This window comes from Strongylocentrotus purpuratus, unplaced genomic scaffold (genome assembly GCF_000002235.5).
Source record: "Strongylocentrotus purpuratus isolate Spur 01 unplaced genomic scaffold, Spur_5.0 spur5_scaffold_6, whole genome shotgun sequence".
NCBI classification, from domain to species: Eukaryota; Metazoa; Echinodermata; class Echinoidea; order Camarodonta; family Strongylocentrotidae; genus Strongylocentrotus; species Strongylocentrotus purpuratus.
In genome coordinates this window covers 56,137,029-56,157,376 of record NW_022145612.1, presented here as the reverse complement: position 1 = coordinate 56,157,376, position 20,348 = coordinate 56,137,029, and the positions used below count along the sequence as shown (strand labels likewise).

Sequence of the window (20,348 nt, the reverse complement as noted above, 5' to 3'; positions counted from 1 at the left end):
ATCATGTATTAGTCAAAACATATTCTTTCACATGATTGGTAATGAGAGCTTCCATTTCATTTTTTGAAATTGGGGCGTTGCCAATACTGGTCTTTACCTTTAAAGATCTTATCAGTCTTTCATGATTAGATTGTGCTTAAAACCCCATCAGGATTTTTCTTCCTTCTTTATAAGATGTAATTTTTTTCACTGCGATCTCAAAAATCCTAATTTTTTGCTCGCTCGCTTCGCTCGCTCGCAAAAATTATTCTTACCATCACAAACCAACTACGAAGTAAATGTGTGATGCTTGAACAGTATGGACCATGTTAAGAGAGAAACAGACATTGAAATCATCCCTGTAATCACATTGTAGGGGTATATACCAATGTCTAAAAAAACTGTAAATTTTCGATTTGAGGTTTCCCTAAGTAGGTGCCCCTTTCTCCCAGAAAGTGCCCTTTATTTTTGATGCCCCCACACCCTTTGAATGACCTCATTTGCCCCTGGCCTGCTCAAACCTTCGAGCTTCCAGGGGCGCCGCCCCTGGACCCTACGCCAATTTACGCTACGCTCTACCTGTTCATAAATACTTTAGCCCCCCCCCCAACTTTGAAAAACGTTCACCGGGGCCTGATGTGAGGTGTTTAAAGCTGCAGCCCAAATCAAGTTATTGCTGTCTGCCCATCACAACTGCTGCACTAGTCTTGTACTGACTGATTTTGACAATCAAGTGATACCCGAGGTATTAGGAATCTGTACCGTGTCCATTGTGGTTGTCAACATTGTTGCAATTGAAGATCTTGTTTAGAAATGAAATAAAAAGGATAAAAGATATACTTTATGGACTCTTGATCTTGATGAGGGAATCATTGCTGTGTTTAGTTATACATATATCAATATTAAACACTTACACCTAGAGGCAGTGGCGTACGTAGGATTTTTTCAAGGGGGGTTTTAACATTTTGAAATCGGGCCAAAAAATTCGCAACGACTCAGCCAGCCTTTGAATAAGCGGTGGGGTAAAAGGACACCTTTTTTTTTTGGTCCCAAAAAAAAATCGCAACGACTCAGCCGGCCGCTGAATAAGCGGGGGAGGGGGGGGGGGGGGGGTGGTAAGAGGACATTAAACAAAAACAAAACAAACAAAAAATCGCCGAAGAGGGGGGTTTTGTTCTAAAATACACACATACAATCAAAACTAAAGGGGGTTTAACCCCCATCCCCCCCCCCCCTGCGTACGCGCCTGCCTAGAGGTACCGGTGCCATGAATACCAGTGTCCTAAAGACTTTTTGTCACAACGGGGTACTATGCGGACTGCACACATAGTCCCACTTCTTGTGTTTACAGTCTTTTCCTCCTATCATAAATTTATGCTGGAAAAAGTCACAGATTTTAAATGATATCCTGGCAAAAAGTATACACCAAATCGCACAAATTGAGTTTACAAATTCGATTTTTTTTTTTCCTTCAGCTTTTCAAGCGTGGAACGCGGCGCTGACGCGCCGCTCAATATTTTCTCACAAATTGGGCCCCCCCCCCTCGACGCCGGCTGGATCCGCCCCTGCATGTATTGAATGAATACAATAAAGAATAGTCTGATGTTCCATATAGTCGTAAAGGATTTTAGACCACGTACGGTGGCGCCTACTTCAAAGTTGATGGCCAATATTATGATGTCATCAGGAAAAGCACGCATTGGACAATCAGTCATGACACGGTGTGGTCTAGTCTAGGTATGTCCACACACACACCCACACGTATAACGCATACATGCACCACTACACGCATACACACGCACACTAATTCAAATGTTCACCCTCTCTACCTACGCACACATTTATGCAAAAGGGGACTTTTTGTAAAAGTTTGAGGATTCTATTCTGGGATAGGCACATAGGCCTACTGGTTTCAATGGGGGTCTATAATGACTATGAAGTTTAAGACTTAGATCTATCCATGTTAATCTCTCTGCTGGTGATGCATCTGTCCCAAGTCTGGGTGGTAAATCTCAAGGAAAAACACTTGAAGTGATTGCAATGAAATCCAGATGGGTCCGCGAAATTTCGAGCTCATATTGGTCAGGTTCTTGCACCAAATTCATCGTGAAATTTAGTTATATCACTACTTAGCCCCAAGAAGGTATAGATCCGTCAACAACCTTTCTCTCTCCATTTTGGAAAAAGACGATAATAATGAAAAAGGACAGGTAACGATTGATTTGTTGGTTATTTAATTTCTAAAATTCCAAAGTGATGGCAAACTCCCGGTGTGACGATTGAGGCTTGGGCTGCGACCAGAGCTGCTTAAACTGGATCCCGATGTGATGTTTGCAAACTTCCTAATGATATTGACCATTGCCTTCCCTTGATCAGCCAACCTTAGCCGATGTTTACAATAGATGATGTTGGGATCCAGCGTGACTGTAAGGTATGTGAGCTTGGGGTGCTCCCCGGCCAGAGATTTGTTTTCTCAATACCAATCTTAAAATCTGCGAAAAGATATTGAAACGAACGATGAAACTATTATAGGTGACACTTTGTTTATTTTTCAAAGAAATTATTAATCATGATGATTTTACATTGTGCAAATCGAATTATGTATATTAGTTAAAGATCGTGGATCGTGGCTGAATTATATTCGTTTCCATCCAAACGTTTTGTTACGACTAAATATTGTCAGAAATGCACATTATTTTACATATTATATGACAATTTATATTGTCATCTCCCCATTTAGCTATTTCTGTATTCCCTCTTTGTATCTTTCTTTACTCAATAACGGATCGATGAAAAACTCAAATTAGATATTTTGATGTAGTGTCTATTATCGTTTCGAATTTCAGTCTGTGAATCAAAAATAAATTTCAATCAATACTTTTTTTTTATTAGTTTTGTTCCTGTGTAAAATATGTAAAACCTCGTTTAAGTGTTCCATTTAAAGAATTTGTATAGGCTTCTATTTTCTATAGCGGAAATAAATCGTTACTCTTCCATATACTATTTTCCGTTAAAATTCTCCTTTCAAAACCATATTTTTTATAAACATCAATTTGGCCGCAAACAATTCTATGACCTGTCATTGTCAACAAATAAAAAGGTCTGTTCTATTCAGAGTCTACCGATGAGAATCTACTGAGTCTTAGAGTAGCTCCTAAATCTTAAACGCTGTATACCGAACAAAAAGAAGGGCATTTGAAAGGTTATGAACATACAAGTCTTCCCCTTGGTGTTTAAATGCTTGTACCCGTAGGAATAATGGAGAAGAGAATGAGAAGGACGTTCTATCAAGCAAAAGAGGGGGAAAAGCCTTCGTTATTTGCGCCTACATTCTTGCGCTGCAAATGACGTAATAAATGAAATCAACTGAAATCGTGACGTCATGGCATATCTCCTTCACGGCCAGGTCGGAAGAGAGATGGGAAATAGTTTTCAATGAAGGATTAACTCTTGCTGAGGTGTGAAGTCGGAAACAGTCGACACGTTGATTGGAATATTTACAACTATATGGCGTTGATTCCAGAGGCTGTGGGTGTATATTTATCCGACTTTCTGAGGAATATCTTCGGGAGGTAAACATGCTAGTTTTCCTCATTCATTTCAGTCACGGAAGCACGGATGACGTCGGATGAATGAGATCGTTTCCAGTCTCAGGATGTTATTGAGAAGTTTTTCTGCGTGTCCCTTTCTTTCTTAGAAGAATATGAAGACTATTAATCGTAGAAACAGGGCATAAATATTCGAAAATGGATAAGTAGGCAAGTTCCACTATTTAACTACAATCCAAATTTCCCAATAAAGTGGGAATCTTCCTGCTCTGAAATATTGCACTATGCAAAATTTGCCGATGTGAAATATCTCTTGTATTTTCTCCCTCAGATAAACTAATCACCTTGGGCTTGACAAACACAGTTTAGCATTGAATACAAGGAAAGAACAAGCAATATTAGATTTTTTGTTTTTAATGAAATTGTTAAAACATGATAAAGTCAAGGATACCTTTATGATAAAGAAATAACACAGTATATTGTTTCCAATGCATTTGGTAAGCATTAACGTGTTGAAATCGTCTGAATATCATTGCAACATTGAACTTGCGTATTCTGGCGTCACCATAAATGCACGTACAAACATGTATCTTATACTCGTACTACTTATTTTCTTCATCCTCCCTCTCCGTCAAAATTGTTCACTTTAATTGCATTTCTTTACTTCTTTTCTTTTCTTTTTTTTATATGAGGTATCCCTTTTCAATTCATTCTCTTTCTTTTCCCATGTGTTAATGTTTATTTTAATATAATTGCCCCTGTAATTATCTTTTCCAATTCGAATTCGCTCTTTTTTAATCAAAACTATGTCTCATTTTCTAAACAACTATATACCAGAGTCATCTCAATTGGTTGCTGCTATATCTTCATCACACATGCAGTTAATGAATAAAAGCAACACTCTGCCATTTAGCGAAAAATCAATCTACTTGTCATCTTGTTTGCTCATGAAGGGAAATGTTTCCTGCCAATTTACCAATAATACCGACCCTTTGCGTCTGCATTGATCCCTTACATGAATGTATAATTTGGACACTTCCGTTTCGCTACTTACGAATATTATTTTAGCACCAATATTGAATATTGTACTATGTAACTGGTAGGTATAGGACTCGCTCGCTTGTTTGTTTGTTTGTTAGATGTTACTTCATTGTTACGTCACTAGAGAGTTTCGAAGGACACATAATTGGTTTTGTGAGAGATTTCACACACACGCGCACTCACACATAAATTAATCAGCAAACACTTTAAAAACTAATGTGAATCAAGGAGCACAAAAGTACATAGGGTTCACCTTTGCGATATCACAGTCTTAATTGAGTGTTAATGGTTCTGTCGCCGGTCCATTATCTTCCCTAATTAGGAACATGAAGAAGCCGATTCCCTAGAGGCTGACTCGATAAGAAGAGAACTAAATCATCTCTGCCTGCATCTCTGCTCTAATTCTATTCCTTAATTATATTTCCAAACAGTTTAAGTCGAATTCCACATGTCAAACTAGCTGTTCGTGTTGTATAAACGAACTTACCCTTGATATATACAAGTAGCTGCTTTTGAAATTTGTTGATACGTGCTTCATATTTTTAAAACGTCAACCTTACCCTTTTGTGACTGGAATTGCCAAGGAAAATACCAATAATGTATTTGACTAGTAAAGAATATATAGTGTCATCGTAATAATAAAGAATATGATTATATATAATCTTAAATGTATCTTACGGGATCGCATGGACATTAAAAATAATCTAATGTAATCGTCACCTTAATATGGGAAAATTATAATAAGGATATGTTGAAATTATCATTGAATTGAGTTATTGAATGTTTTTGCTATCGCGGTATCTCCTCAATAATCATCACTGCATATTAGCGAGGGAAAAGTAAAGGTATTATTATCTTCTTCCATGTGCTCTCTCTCTCTCTCTCTCTCTCTCTCTCTCTCTCTCTCTCTCTCTCACCCTCTTCATATGTTTGTCTTCCCTTCATTTTTGTTTTCTCTCTCGTGACATCCCAGTTAACACACAGTCCACGAGACCGTATGTCGGTATCGGCGGCTGTTGTTCTCCAGAGCTGACGGTCATGTGGGCTGTAGGCTTATTCTCACACATTACGCTTAAAAAACCCACACGCACATACAATTACGGAAAACACGCTCGCACATAAACAACAACACGCACATCAGTCTCACCTGCCGTCTACAAGAAGTACAAAATAAAACCTATGTAAAAATTGCAATAATTTTATTTAAGTTCATCTCAAGGGTAACCTAGATCTTTTTACATCAAAGAACAAAGCAAGGACAAGCTAAAATAGTCGTTGATATCATACAATTCCAACCAGCATTTAGGGTTTAAAAATGGGATAACATTTCGTTTTTTTTTAATGTACGATAATCCCCTTCCTGTGTGTTTTCTTAAAATGAAACGAATCGGTCTAACACAAATTTTCCAAATCAAACAGACAGTAAATTCTTATGATGAGCTTATCATTCGATTTTTCTCACCAAAAAGTATTTCTTTCATACAATGGACTAATCTACATCAAATTCAGTCATTCTAACTAGTTTTTTAAATAAATCAAGGTTTTTCTGGCTTTGATAAAGTATTTCGACTTTTATACAATCTATTTACACAAGATGTCGCCAAACTGACTTGACAGAATGTCTGTTAGGGAATAAATACCCTTACAAGCAACAAAATACATAAGCAGGAACAGCCAAGTTCAGTACTTAGTTTATGGACAAAGATTGCAACTCTTAATTGTGCTTGCACATTCATATCAATGGTAAAGCACGAATATAGTATTATTTACATTCAAAATAATTCATATTTGATAAATTGATTAAAGTGATTTGGAATATTCCGAAGCAAAACACGGACATTGACATACCAATGTATAATACTATGCACTTTGAAACACTAATACCTCTACGGAAAATATCTAACTACATATAACTTCACCATAAAGGAAATATTTTTGTTTTAATTTTCGTAATTTGAATGCGTTCGTGTCATGTACATGTACATCTTAATCATCTTAAACATTTTGTAGGTTCATTTAGGAAAGTATTCAAACTTTGTTGGGAGAAAAAAAATAAGCTTTAACCATGATTACAAATAACGCTCGCAGATGTACATCACATTTAGTTGAACATGAACGAAGCCACAATCATTTCAGATCCCCTTTCTCTCTCCAATAGCTCGAAATACAATGAGTTGGCGAACAATTGATGAACTATACTCAGCAGTTATACACACTAATTGTAGAATTAAATTCATTATCATTGCATGGTATAGCAAAGAAAGGCATTCAAGCGGCCATTGTGTTTGTTTGGATATGAGTGCATGAACTTACGTATTGGGTAATGTTATTTGATAATATACTATACATGGATTGCATAAGGAAACGTTTATGGTGAAGTAGCATACGATGTCACATCGACCCTGACTCTGTGCTGCCAACCATCTGTATATCCAATTGCAATTTAACGTAATTAATCTTCACTCTTTAGTTCATAATTCGCTCACGTTTTACAAAATATTTCCGCCATTTATTGCATCGTTCAACCGCCGTACACCTTCAAATCAAGTTACTGCACGCGAATCAACCGCCCTAATAAAATCAACGCTCCAAGTTGGGTCCGTTTTGTAAAAAGAATTACGTGCAGTACTTTATATGCGGCCACTTTATACAGAGCAGTGCAGATAACTCACTCTTTCTTCCATCCCACCCCGCTCGCTCTCTTTCTCCATCTCCCTTCTTTCCTCTCATAACAGGCCCCCATGTTTGAGAAAGACCCATTTTCAACAGAAAAGACTTCAATCAAGAGCATACCAAACACCTTTGTGTGCAATGTTTTCTACGTGATGAACTTACACGCTTGTGAGGATTCATAATTAATTCAAGAAGAGTGTCAAAATTTTAGGAGTTCACTTGTTCCAGGTCAGGGTGTATGTATTCCAATGAAGCTCATAGTTTTATATATAAAACAGAGATATAGATGTGGTGGCTTTTTTTCTAAATTTGCTTTTTATCTTGTCCTAACCGCTAAAACGTTGCTTTTATGTACTGTCGCCAGGCATGCCAGAGGCGAAACACTGTACAAAAGCTTGTGAGTGTTTTAGATGATGACCTCATTATAGTTTGTCAAACTATCGTCAGGGCAGGTGGTATTGGTGGTGGTGGCGGTGTAGCTACAGTGCCCCCCCCCCCGGCCCTCCTACCGACCACGCCGACCCTACAGAATCGATGCACCTGCCCCTCGTTCCAACTAAATTGATACAATTTATTCGGAAAATAAAGCACAACAAGCTCTTGAAGGCCCTTTTCCTACAGGTCAATAAATTGATAATTAAAATGACAAAACTTGCATTAATATTTTTCAACTGGGTTTGCGAATCTTTCTTCTTGTGGACCGTTTCTTTTCGTACCAATTCAGCTATTAGAGTTGTTTCTGAAGACCTTTCTTTGTAGAAAATAAGAGACTGTTCCTTCAATTCCTTGCTGGTACTGCCTCGGTAAGTACAATCTTAACGTGCTGCTGCATACCTAACTTTAAATCGTACATGTAGTACACGTACATGTTTTAAGCATTAATGGACGGGTGACGGAGTGTTGCAGCGCATACCCATTTATCTTTTGCTCACAATTTGGTGTTTCTCGTAAATTTACAATTTCTTCATGGCACTCATATCTGTTGCAAACACCCCGAATAACTTGACAAACGAAGAAGAAAAAAAATCATAATATTTTTGAATGCAAACGTAAATGTCTAAATGACCGCGTGGGTGTCACTTCTTTCATGGGAGTTCACTTATTTCCATTGCTTTGCTATAGATATTAACGTCTTGTTAGAAACCCGAGAGGCCTTCACATCTCAATTGAACTACGCCATGTCATATCAGAGGATTTCTTCCCTACGTACCTTTATAGATTTACATAGCACATGTTTCAATTGCATGGTCAGTACGATCCAAGTTATGCTTACACAGAATATAAACACCCCTTCTATAGGATATGCCGAAAAATGACAAACAACATATACTGTCCCTTTGTTCGTTTTGAAGGTATTAAGTGATAGGTAAAGGATACCAACTGAGGCGTTTAGCCACTTGATTGCTTGCAGTACCATTATATCAAATAGCGTTTTGGCTAACCCTCCTTCTTATCTGTGCCAGTGTCAAGTATTGTGCAAGTATTCTAGTTTAATATAAATGCTAATTCCATATTGGATGTTGCATGGTTCAACCTATTTCCATTTTCCAAATTCAACTTAATGGTCCATTACGCGGATGAACTTTGCCGTTAGGAACACTTTTATGCGATTCACCCTCTCTATAAACTATCGCTTTTGCTGATGTAACGCATAAAACGGCAATTTATGAAAACAAATTTCCATGAAATGCCAGACACTGGTCATCTTATTAAGGTAAATGTATCAAAAGAGGGTAATTTCAAGTGTTTTAATGTCATAAAAGAAAACTCGCTTAAGGCATTGAAGAAGACAATTTATCCGCATTTTTTTTTCTCAAAAAGAAAATAGAAGTTCAAAAAGTAGTGATTCTGATTATCTGTTGTAATGTTTTTCATCCTTCTTTTAATTGAAATTGTGATTAATCTTTAAAAAAAATAGAGTTTTTTTTTCAATGTATGCTTTGCAAACCGTCATTGTACTTGTCATTATAGCTGAAATCAACAGCTGTGTGTGGAGAACATTACTCGAGATTTTAGGAGATTTTTCGGAGATCTAATTTCATACCTGCATACTGTTTTCTTTCAAATGACACTTAATTTACCAAACACGAAAAAAGTAATTAAAGTTTCGACAAAGTGATATAAAAAGCGTATATTTTTGTGATTGCAGGCAATTGTTACTATTCTTACGACAAATATTTCCTCTCTCGTTTCACTTTTATAAACAACTTTTTCGATTTATCAATATGTTTTATCAATAAGTGAAAGAAATCTAAGGCATTTCGGACAAGAGGTTATGAAACTGAATCTTTAAACTGAAAAATAATAACTACAAAGGTTTTAAAAGGACAATCGAAATCTAGCCAGACAAATCAATAATGATTTAATATATATATTCCAAGTATTCTCATTAGCGTCTAAATGTTGACTGATGCCATTTCTTGTTTTCAAATCCTTTTCCTGTGTAAATATAGATTCATACAATAACATTCTCTTTTGAAAGAACATATGTGATACCAAGATGATTTGTCCGCTCAATGATATTATAGAGTAATAAAGATCAAATGTACAATGTCATTGATTATGCAGCTTAATACCCTAGGCTTAGGTGGATCGTACTGAACTAAATGTGTCTACGGCACGTAAAGCTATCATCATTATCACAAGCACATCATTGTGGTTAATATTGATGTAAGGATTAATGGGGTCATAAGATATCTTATTTGAAATGTTACTCTCATGTGACATACATATGGGGGATCAAGTTCCTAAAAATGTAAATAACCAAGACTTGTTACAAGATATATTTCTAGCACGGATTAGTTGTTAGTCATAGGTATTAACATTTACGTAAAACTTTACCATTTCTGGTCGCTGTGACATTTATTATAGTTTCATCAGTTTAATTAGTTTTTAAAGTGTTAACTTGCCCTTTATTTGAGCTTAATCGTGCTTAATAACGATGGAATGCTACTGATAAAATGAAGCATCATCTCCAACTGTTGTAAAATAAAATTTATGATATAAATCAAAATTGTATTACACATTAAATGTTTACTGAAACATGGATCAAGGAAACTAAGGCATGTCATGTTGCCATGGCATTATGTCGATTAAACAATAAGTATGTATACAAGCTTTTCCGTGACGTCTATTGCATTACCTTTTATTTGGCAATTCAGAATCAATTACGAGAACACTCTTTAACATAACATGCATGTAGCCACTTGAATGATATGTATTATACACTGTGAACGGAGGCAATTTAAGAATGTAAAATAACAAGTAAAGAAGGACAGAAGAGAGAGAGAGAGAGAGAGAGAGTGAGATAGAGAAATGCTTTGGATCAATAAAACTCTCGCATGACATGTGGAGTACATACAGCAAGGTTTCAATTTCATCTCATATTTTACGTTGCAAAAATATTTCGAAAATTTGTCTTCTAAGTTTAGTATATAATATCAATAATGTACATCCTCTCTTACAGATTCCTCAAATGAACGAAAAATAAAACAACCATGGATGAAATTAGCATTCTAATTTGATAATTTTTCTTATTTCTCCTACTTATTCAAAGTCGAGTCTATAAAAAGTTGGATGATTTTTTTTCGTTTTGGAATTGTGAGCTCCCATCCCAGATGTCGAAAGAATATAAACCCATGTTGATCAGAGGCGGGCCAACAAACGCTGAATTGAATCGTGTGGGACTACATGGGGTGAATCCAAATCGGCTTCCTCTGCCTCTTGTAGCCATCGTGGGAGATCATCTTCTACGTCTTCTGCAACATTCCGAAGCCGGTTCATGAGGGAGTTGAATTTGTCATCCTTTGTACTCCTCCAGTTTTCCTGTATAGTGGAGAAGAAGAAAAAAGACATAAAGGAAGACATATTAATCAATAGGGTAAACCTAAGTATTTGATTGACACGTTTAATAGTTTGACAGCAAGCGCCCCCACAGCACCTGTACTAAAGGTGGATACTTGTGCTTCACAAGGAGCCACCATCATCATCATTATCTGGAATGCCTGAATGAATGCGTGGGCCTATACTTACGAAGTCTTGTCAGACCAAGGAGTTATTACCTCCTTGATCAGGCGGACTATACAATTGAGGATCATGGTCTTACCAAAGGAGCGCTCTGATATGATTTCCAAACTTCATCCTACATGTTTGAAAACAACAGAGCTGCTCTTATACCACTATGCGATCCTTTTCAGAATACATTCTACAATTCCTTCTCGCATATTTATTCATTCTTACCAAACGAACCAAAAACTAATCATATGACGTGTAAGCAAATGAGCCTATGGTGACTGTTTTCAACGTAGAGATGAAAGAAATGTAGTAATACACGCCTAGGATAATTAGGTTTACGTGGTTTATTCATTACACCATTTTACCTTACGGCTAAATGTTGTACAGCCTGCTTGAATATTATTGTGAAATCAAACCTAAATGAACTAACTACGTTCGTTTCATTTCTTGTAAAATGACATTTGGATTACTATTTTGATGCAGGTGGGCAAAGATAAGGTAAAGGAAACCAGAGCATTACAATGATATCCGATACTCATTCACTCCGGCTCAGCCTACCGACTTCTATCTCATTCCCCTAGGGTTTATACTGAAACCATCTGGTTATTAAAGACAATGGGTTAGAAAAGATATAGAAACATGGATTGGATATCATATAATGGATGAACAAATATTATTCATCAAATTAATAAACTTTGGAAATATTTAAACCACACTCGTGGTTTTGTCTTTTATGGGAAAAAGGAGGCAGGAAATTGCGGCAAAGTGGCGAAGGAAAATTGATAATTTTTATTTGTTTATAATTTTTATATAAAGGGAAAACAAAGCCCAATGTTAGCAATCACGCCTGTGTATACTTTCGTATAAGAGCTGACTTTGGAAGCAACAAGTGACACGGGTTCCTACGGTGTTTTATCCCTGAGTTTCACCTTTGGATATAAGCAAAGAAGACAAATTGTATGTTTGGCCTCTTTCTTTAAGTTAGAAGCTTGTTGTAAGTTACATGAAGTGTTTTTTTTTTTGGGTTTTTATTCATGAGAAATGAGTGCCAGTATAAAGGGAAAACGCATTTTACCCGATTACATATAGTAGAATCTGCTCTTATTTATTCCATGCGGTAACGTGAAATTTTCTTTGATGATCGGGTGAGTAGCAAACCATGCAACGACCAACGATACAAAATCTGCCTCAAACAGAATTCGTGCATGAAAAAACGTAAATAAGGATCTGCAGTTGTCTTTAAAATGAATATGGATCGACGAAATTTTTTTTATAGAAAGGTCATGTATACTTCTTATCATGAATTTGCATATTGGGGGCGAAACGAAACTGTACTATTTCATAAATAATGTAAATGTGTTGATTTAAACGTACATATCTTAAAATCTATGATGTTTTCCATGACTACATTAGATGTGGATAGATTGCATATAATGCAATACATACAAACATTGTGGGTATTTTTTTAAAGCCAAGTTTAGGGGGGTTCGTCTAGGAAACTGCATTCTTAAAGCGTTAAAATGTTCAATGTGTTTTAATGGATTTGAATTGTTAATTTTCTAAAGAACAAGAAGATGGTAATGAAATTTGGCAGCCTTGTTCTATTGCCAACGGTTTATACTAATCTCCCCTGCTTTTCCCGACTACAATAATTATTCTCTTGCTAACAGCTCCTGAAGACAAAAAGTAAATTCCTTGTAATAGCCTTTGGCATCAAGAAGTATATGCAATTGTGGCAAATCCTTCCACTTTACGGTGCCTTTTTGTGATTGTCATTATTTGCTTCAATCCCATTCATCCGAAAGGTATTCATAAACACGCTCGAGACTTCTATCAGCCTCGGAACGGCAGAATAACAAGTCAGCCCTCGGCACTCCACGTTTTCAACCTTTTAAAGAACTGTCACATCGAAATGACGTTAAGATTTATACTCCTATAGAAATACAAATCCGTTTTTATATCATATCAGAATAATGCGTACGCGAGTATAGATGAAAGAAGGACGGTCTTGGGGGGGGGGGAGGACCTTTCTTTCCTTATTATAGTCCTGCAAGAAAAGAAAAGAAAAAACTAAAGCACATAATCTTCTCAATGTAATTTTAATGCAATTAACATCACAAGTGTATTCATTCAATGGATAAACTTGAGATTCTTCCAGTTTAAAACTTTTTCTTAGCCATGATTGATAAACAACCGATAAAGATATCTTATAATCGAGATGTTGACATGTGAACGCAGACGTTACAGGAAATGCTTCCATTTCCATTGCCAGACATCTTTCTCTCTGTCACGAAATATGGATTATGACCTTTACAGGTTTGGTTCAAACGAAACCAAAATCTTGTGTCGCGGCACGCAAAACCCGATTTTTAAACCTGATTCTAAAACATTCAGGAGAAAAACGTCGACATAGCATACCCAAGAATATGGGTCAATGCCTAAGTGCTCTTTATTCTTATAAGAACACTTTCATCGTTCCCATTACCAATTTCCATTCAGACTCTGAATTAACTCCAAATAGGTTATGGCCTAACAGGAACACGGTCGAACTTAAAAGCAAGATTGTTAAATATTTCAAACGATATACACGTAGAATAAGGTTATGAATATTGCCGATAATGGATAGAGGATAGTTGCCATGCTTACATGTACGTGTCCAAATATTAGCCGGATAATAAAGAGGACACTAATTTCACGGATGAATGATAAATCTGCTTTGGGAAAAGGAGGCAGTTTGTACTACGTAACACCTCTATTGTAATGACCTGTCGCATCCTATCCGTCTATGTTCACCTGTAGGCGTGTTTTGTTTGGAGGGGGGTGGGGGCAGAGGGAGGGGGCTGGGGTATTTCTTTTCTTTCTCCAGGTGCCTTGCTTAAATTCATTTATAGTCAAGAATGTTTCGGGGGGAGGTGAAGAAATTTCAGGAAGGGAGACTTTAGCTCTCCAAGCCCCCCCCCCCCCCACCCCCTCTAGAACCGCGAATATACCCCTCTTTCCATTTTATTTGCTCAACATACTTCTTTCTTCACAGCGTGGTTGGTTCAACACATCGAGTGTGTGTGGGTTTGTTTACGTAGTTGTAAGAAAATACTATGTGCAACCAATATTAGAAACTACAGGTATAGTGAAGTAAAAACATTGTGAATATATTTAAGGAAATAATGGTTTCGAAGCTGATCCAAGGGCTCCTCCTAACTTTCGTCCAGTATTTGAGTCTCTACCCTGTAGGTTGCATGGACTGTTCACTCAAATAAATCAACGAATAATTCAATCAATTTTCACAATTCCTCATAAAGATAGTAGCGATAATTGAAGCATTATTGTTGAAGACCGTATTCTATTTTTTTGTTGTTGTTGTTTAAATAACATATTTACGTGGTATATTCCCTTTAACGAACCAACAATATTTCCATTGTAAAACAGTTTAAATCATTTAGAACAATTTGTGTTTCTTTAATTATCTTGTAAATTCTGACATAAATACAATGCAAAATGTAACCAGAAAAGGTTGGAATAGTATATCAAGGATAATATAATTACTGATTCTATAATCAGGATTAAAGCATGAAGTGCCCTTATGACTCCACTCGTAAGATGTATGCGAAAGTAAGTGGTTTGTGAAAGCCCATTTTCATTGTTATACAGGGAGGGATCGAGGCAGGTTACTTACATGTTGTACATCAGGGTGTTTAGATATTTTTCTCTGCTTGCACTTATGCTGCTTCGTAGCTTCACTATGCTCTATTCGCCAATGGCAAAGGTTGAAACAACACTGTCTGTTTCCTGAATCGTGTCATTTGACACTTGTCTCTCTCAGTTCCACTACACATAAAAAAGGAACAATCTGCCCTTCGTTTACCGCCTATAAACAAAGAAAATCTGTCATAGTATTGGAATATACTGACATAGATGGAACACTTTCCATTCAGACCACGTACCGTGTGATAAATTTTAGGCGGTAAATTCAACGAAGGAATACATCAATCATCTGAATTGCAGATAGCCGGGAACGGGATGCTGCCGTCGCCATCGGCCCCCCGACACGACTGGCCTACATAAGACCCCCGATGGAAACGAAAGGAAGAGGTATGGGAAGACAAAGGTATTACCGTGTCAAAAGGCAACCGCAAACCAGTGAACAGTAACAGAAAGAGGATGTTCTTCTTTCAAAGCGAGTTAAGGATGACGACTCCGACTTCATTTGATTGTCATGTGTCTGATCATTGATGTAATACAAAAATATATTTGTGAAAAGGATACTACATTTTTTTTATAACTAAGTACTATTTTTCTTATTACTCTAACTTATTTGTTGTAACAAGAAATATTTATGATCGTACTACTGGATGATTACAAAGCAAAATTAGATTAGATGGTTTATTGTAACCATGGAAAAACTTCACGGTAATATTTGAGCATATATGAATAGCCCATTTTTTCTTTCTGATGTGTCTATTTTTTCTACACAAAGCTTTGGGCTTGGGACTAAGATACTAGCTTTAACTATCGAGACATCACTAATTCTTCCGACGTATCTACTTTCAAAATGCATTAATAATGTTAGATGCAAAAAATGTGCTTTTATTTATTTCCAGTAAATTTGATTTGAATACTTAAAATTAAAGCGCTGAAAATTCTAAATATCTAATCAGTCATTTTAATATTCAAAGCCGTTTGTCAACTCATGCTTAAAAGTGACCCAATTTTAACTGGAACAAATAGGCCTAGTTACAAAGCTCATCACGATTCAATGCAGGTTAATGCATCTCCTTCTTATATGATCATCCGAGATCAAAGCTGGCCATCTGGGTGATGTCTAAAGAAGAGCAGCATCTACCATCGAGTGAGTGCCAAATCCCCAGTATGAAAAAAGAAACTCTTTCCGTTTTTGGTTGCGTCCATACAAGTATTTATGTATCCGATTCGATTCGTCAATTACTATAACTTGATCAAATTTCGCTGTCCATACCATGTATGCTCTGAAATGCGGCACAATATCTCACACTGTATGGGCAGCGAAAGGTGATCTCAATTAGCTGTCCATACGGTACAAGATTTGTTGGCATGCTTATTAATGGCATAACTCTGAAATCCTTAAACGAGTAAATACCGCCGCACACCTTATGCTCTGACTATGAAGTGAATTTTAACAGAAATTGAAATTGATTTAAATACTGAATTTCAAAATTGTAAACTCTTCCTTCACATAAAAATTTATTGCAAATGTATTTATCGGGAGACTCGGTGAAAAGGCCCGATTTGCTGCTAATCGTTATGACGTCATAGCAGGAGCGTGAATATCCACCGACAGACAGGTATCAGACTTTGTTATTCTACTTTTCTTTTCAATTTCAATATGCCTGTTTATATGGTCAGTCGGACCTCAATTGGAAATTAATTGTACGTGTTTTTGAAAGTCTATATGGAATCCTATTGCAATGCATTTTCCAGATATAAACTTAGTCTTGTCGGAAAGTTTGCTCAATCATTGAGGGTTATGAAGTTAGGAAAATAGAAACTAATATAGACGCACCCTCAAAGATCCAATACGGACGGGTATCACGTACAAACGTGAAGTAAAATATCACCGTGTGTGCACAAAAAGTCTCAAGACCAACTGACTGATGGATTGTAATTGAAGCTAGTATTATCATAATCATAGTCAGGATCCAAACACTTGAGGAGCGGGAAGGGGATCGAGTAGCACACCAAAGATATTACTGGCTTCTGGGAGAGGGTAAAGCAATGAAAGGATTTGATATTCAGACGGTGGTGTCAACCGCGAAAGCCTTGGTGAAAACTATTATGGACAGGTCAATAACAAGTATCATGGCAGTACTAATAGTATGGGGGGAGAGAGAGGGGAGAGAGGGGAGAGAGAGGAGAGGGGGAGGAGAGAGAGGAGAGAGAGGGAGATGGAGAAGAAAAAAAGGCAGACAGACAGAAAGGCACACTGCAAAAACAAGTGTGTTAAATTCAACACCATGGGTGTTAATTTTAACGCTTTCCCGGTATCTATATCGGAAAACAACAGCTGGTGTTATTTAACACCAGGGTTTGGAATTAAGCAATTTAATTCCACTCTTGGTGTTAATATTTGACAACTCCTACTGGTGTAGATTAACACCAATATCTGGAATCATAACAAATTCAATTCCACTTTGGGTGTTTATATTCTTGCTGATCCATTAGAGATTTTGCTATGGGTTCTAATGGTCCCACATTCCACATTCCCTATTATCGACCATTATCGACCAGGGTAGAAGAACCAGTTGTAAACTTATAATTCATAATCGATGTTGGAAACTGTCCACCATGGGTATATTCCAATCTCCATTGCATTAACTCCATCACACATATCATTTGAAGTAAATTCAAGAGTAACATTTAAGTGATACAGGCTGGTACACGAATATATAATAAACATGCATGTTGTTTCTTGGTTAGTAATCATATCATCAATATATCTATTGCTAAAACATTAATGTAATTGTAACAAGATCGGAAAAATAATCTATTGGTCAATAATTGCCAAAGGAAAATACAAATCACAAAATTGATGTGCATTGTCATAGTTTGCTTAACAAATCATGATAAATGTATTTTTCTATAAACACGTGTAAAATAATCATTTAGCGCGCGTACACTCTGTGAAAACTTATTTGACCAATCAACTGCCTTAAACGAAATCACGTGATAATACTTTCAACACCGAGCATAAAACTACACCATATAACTTAACACCCGATAATTATTAATACATGCTTAAATCTGACCGGTGTTAAAAATAACACCAATGGTGTCAAAAAAATTCAACACCATAATGGTGTAAGAATTTCTACACCCTGGTTTTTACAGTGCAGATTGAGCGAAAGAGGGAAGGGGAGAGGGAGAGAAAGGGTCGGATAGAGAGAGGGAGAGAGAGAGAGAGAGAGAGAGAGAGAGAGAGAGAGAGAGAGATGAAGATGATTTACGAGAGAACCTCGGATAAAGTTTGGGTAAACCAATAATAGTTTTTTCCTATCATTAAAATCTGTATGTGTCGCTGTTTCATAAAATATTAAGTCAACATTAAAATGGGATAAAGAAAAGGGAAAAGCATTAGGGAGAGGGAAAAAAGGGAAGAGGGAGAGAGAGAAGAAAAAAATGGAAAATAGAAGAAAAACATAGACAGGGAGGAGAGAGAGAGGAGTGTGTGGGTATGTGAGAATGAAAGTTTAAAAAAACAAGCGAAGGTAAGAGAAATGGATAATCGAAAGAAACGAAAGCAATGTAAATGAGAGGAAATGAATTATAGAAACAGTGTTCTGTAAAAAGTGTTACGACATCTCATCTAGCTTTCACCTTAATATGACAGATTACAACTTGCCCGCTTTTTAAAATCATTTCTGAACTACGGAATGAAACTAATGATCGTTACGTGGGTGTTTCGTTGTATTGTCTTTCATGAGCCAGGCAAAAATTGGAAGAGATACATGTTAATTGGAGCACATTTGTTGTATGCTTCTCCACTTTTGCCTAGTATTATGGTTAATGGTAGTTCTCCAGAGACATTAAGTTTGGAATGTAATTTTTGTTGAAACTACTCAAAAAGTAGAAATCGATTTCTGCCAAAATGCTGGGAAACGAGAAAATGTTATCATCACCTTATATTTCATCTTGAATTGGGGTAATAGGATTTTTATTCTAACAGTATCAACGACATTAATGGCTAATCTAATTGATAAGTAGGTAATTCTTTTGTAACTCAAAAGAACAGTAACTACCAGGGGATCGTAATCACATATCATGCACAGTAATCCACTTGAATCGATATTTTATGTTATTTCAATAATTGCATTCCATACTATGCACATTATGTTAGCAATGGAAGCATTTTTTTCTTCCCATGGGGTTTTCCTAAGATTGGTATAAAATTCGGTCGTTCTAGTAATATATCTAGGTCAACCAATTGCCATATTCCGTTGGGTTCGATGTGTTTTGTGGCATCAACTCGTATGTAAAAAGTAATATAAGTTATATGTAAAATATATGTAAAAAGTAATATAAGTTACGTAACCATCATGAGATTTTGCTGAAATAGAATATACTTTTACTAAGAATCGATGCAAATTGCATATACATATATGTAAAGGCCCAGCTTTAAACAATAAAATCATGCAGTGTGTCTACTACCGAGGGGACTCCGCCCATTTTTGTTACGAGGCCGACAGAAAATGGGTGTTGTTTCTCCCAGCGCAAATTTGTCAGAAGGCCCTCGAGACCGACGGCATACGAGACCGACTGCATGCGAGACCGATGACATGCGAGTTCAAGACCATGTGGGTCCGAGACCACGTGAGCCTACGTTACTAACATGTCGATCTCGAGGGGCTTCTCACAACGAAAGGTTCAACCCGGAGGTTTACCAGACCAACATTGCCCGTCTCGTTACTGATGGTCTATGGGAGCTCGACCTCTTGGGCCGTCTTGGCTGACGGTCTAGTGAGATGTAACGAACAATGCCCAACTAATCGTATTTTTTAATTGGTATTTGGTTAGAATCTGTTACCATGCTCTGACGTATTAATCCCTGTACCTTTTCTATGTTATCTAACGAAGATATGAAACAAATGTGTTGTTATTTTGGACGAAAATTTATTTGGTATCATTCTAATTTAAAAAGAAAGAGCAAATGAGACAATTCTCTAACTTACATCAATGATGTTTTGAAAGAAAACATAATCACAGGGAGTAGAGGGGAATAATTAAATAGCATTACAAATTGAAAATAACTTACTATTGCGGGTGAATCTTGAGCGTTTGTGTCACCTAAAAATGTTGCTAAATCACCGCTTCTCCTCCCGACTGCAAAAAAATAAAGTAAAAGTAGAACATAAGATATTATTTGTAATCAGGTCATGGATTAGTTTGAAGATTAAGTTCAGGTTGTAGATAAAAAATATATTTACAATGAAAGGGGGGATCAATTTTGATAATGCACACTTGTATGCCAATTTCTGAATAAGCACGATATACTTTCCAATAGATAGGCTAATCAAGCTAAATGCAATTAACTCATTTTTTTTATTTTCGCTGTGAATTCAATTT

At 36.6% G+C, this 20,348-nt stretch overlaps 1 protein-coding gene across 1 annotated transcript in view; it reads right to left on the bottom strand.

Moving 5' to 3' along the window:
- Window positions 1-5,750: 5,750 nt before the first annotated feature.
- Window positions 5,751-20,348, bottom strand: part of LOC105437575 — a 43,266-nt gene continuing 28,668 nt past the window's right edge. The window contains exons 5-6 of the mRNA XM_031000082.1: window positions 20,038-20,105; window positions 5,751-11,066 (exon numbers count right to left, since the gene is read on the bottom strand). Coding sequence (XP_030855942.1) covers window positions 10,887-11,066; window positions 20,038-20,105 — 248 coding nt within the window. The 3' untranslated portion in view covers window positions 5,751-10,886. The remainder of the gene's footprint in view (window positions 11,067-20,037; window positions 20,106-20,348) is intronic.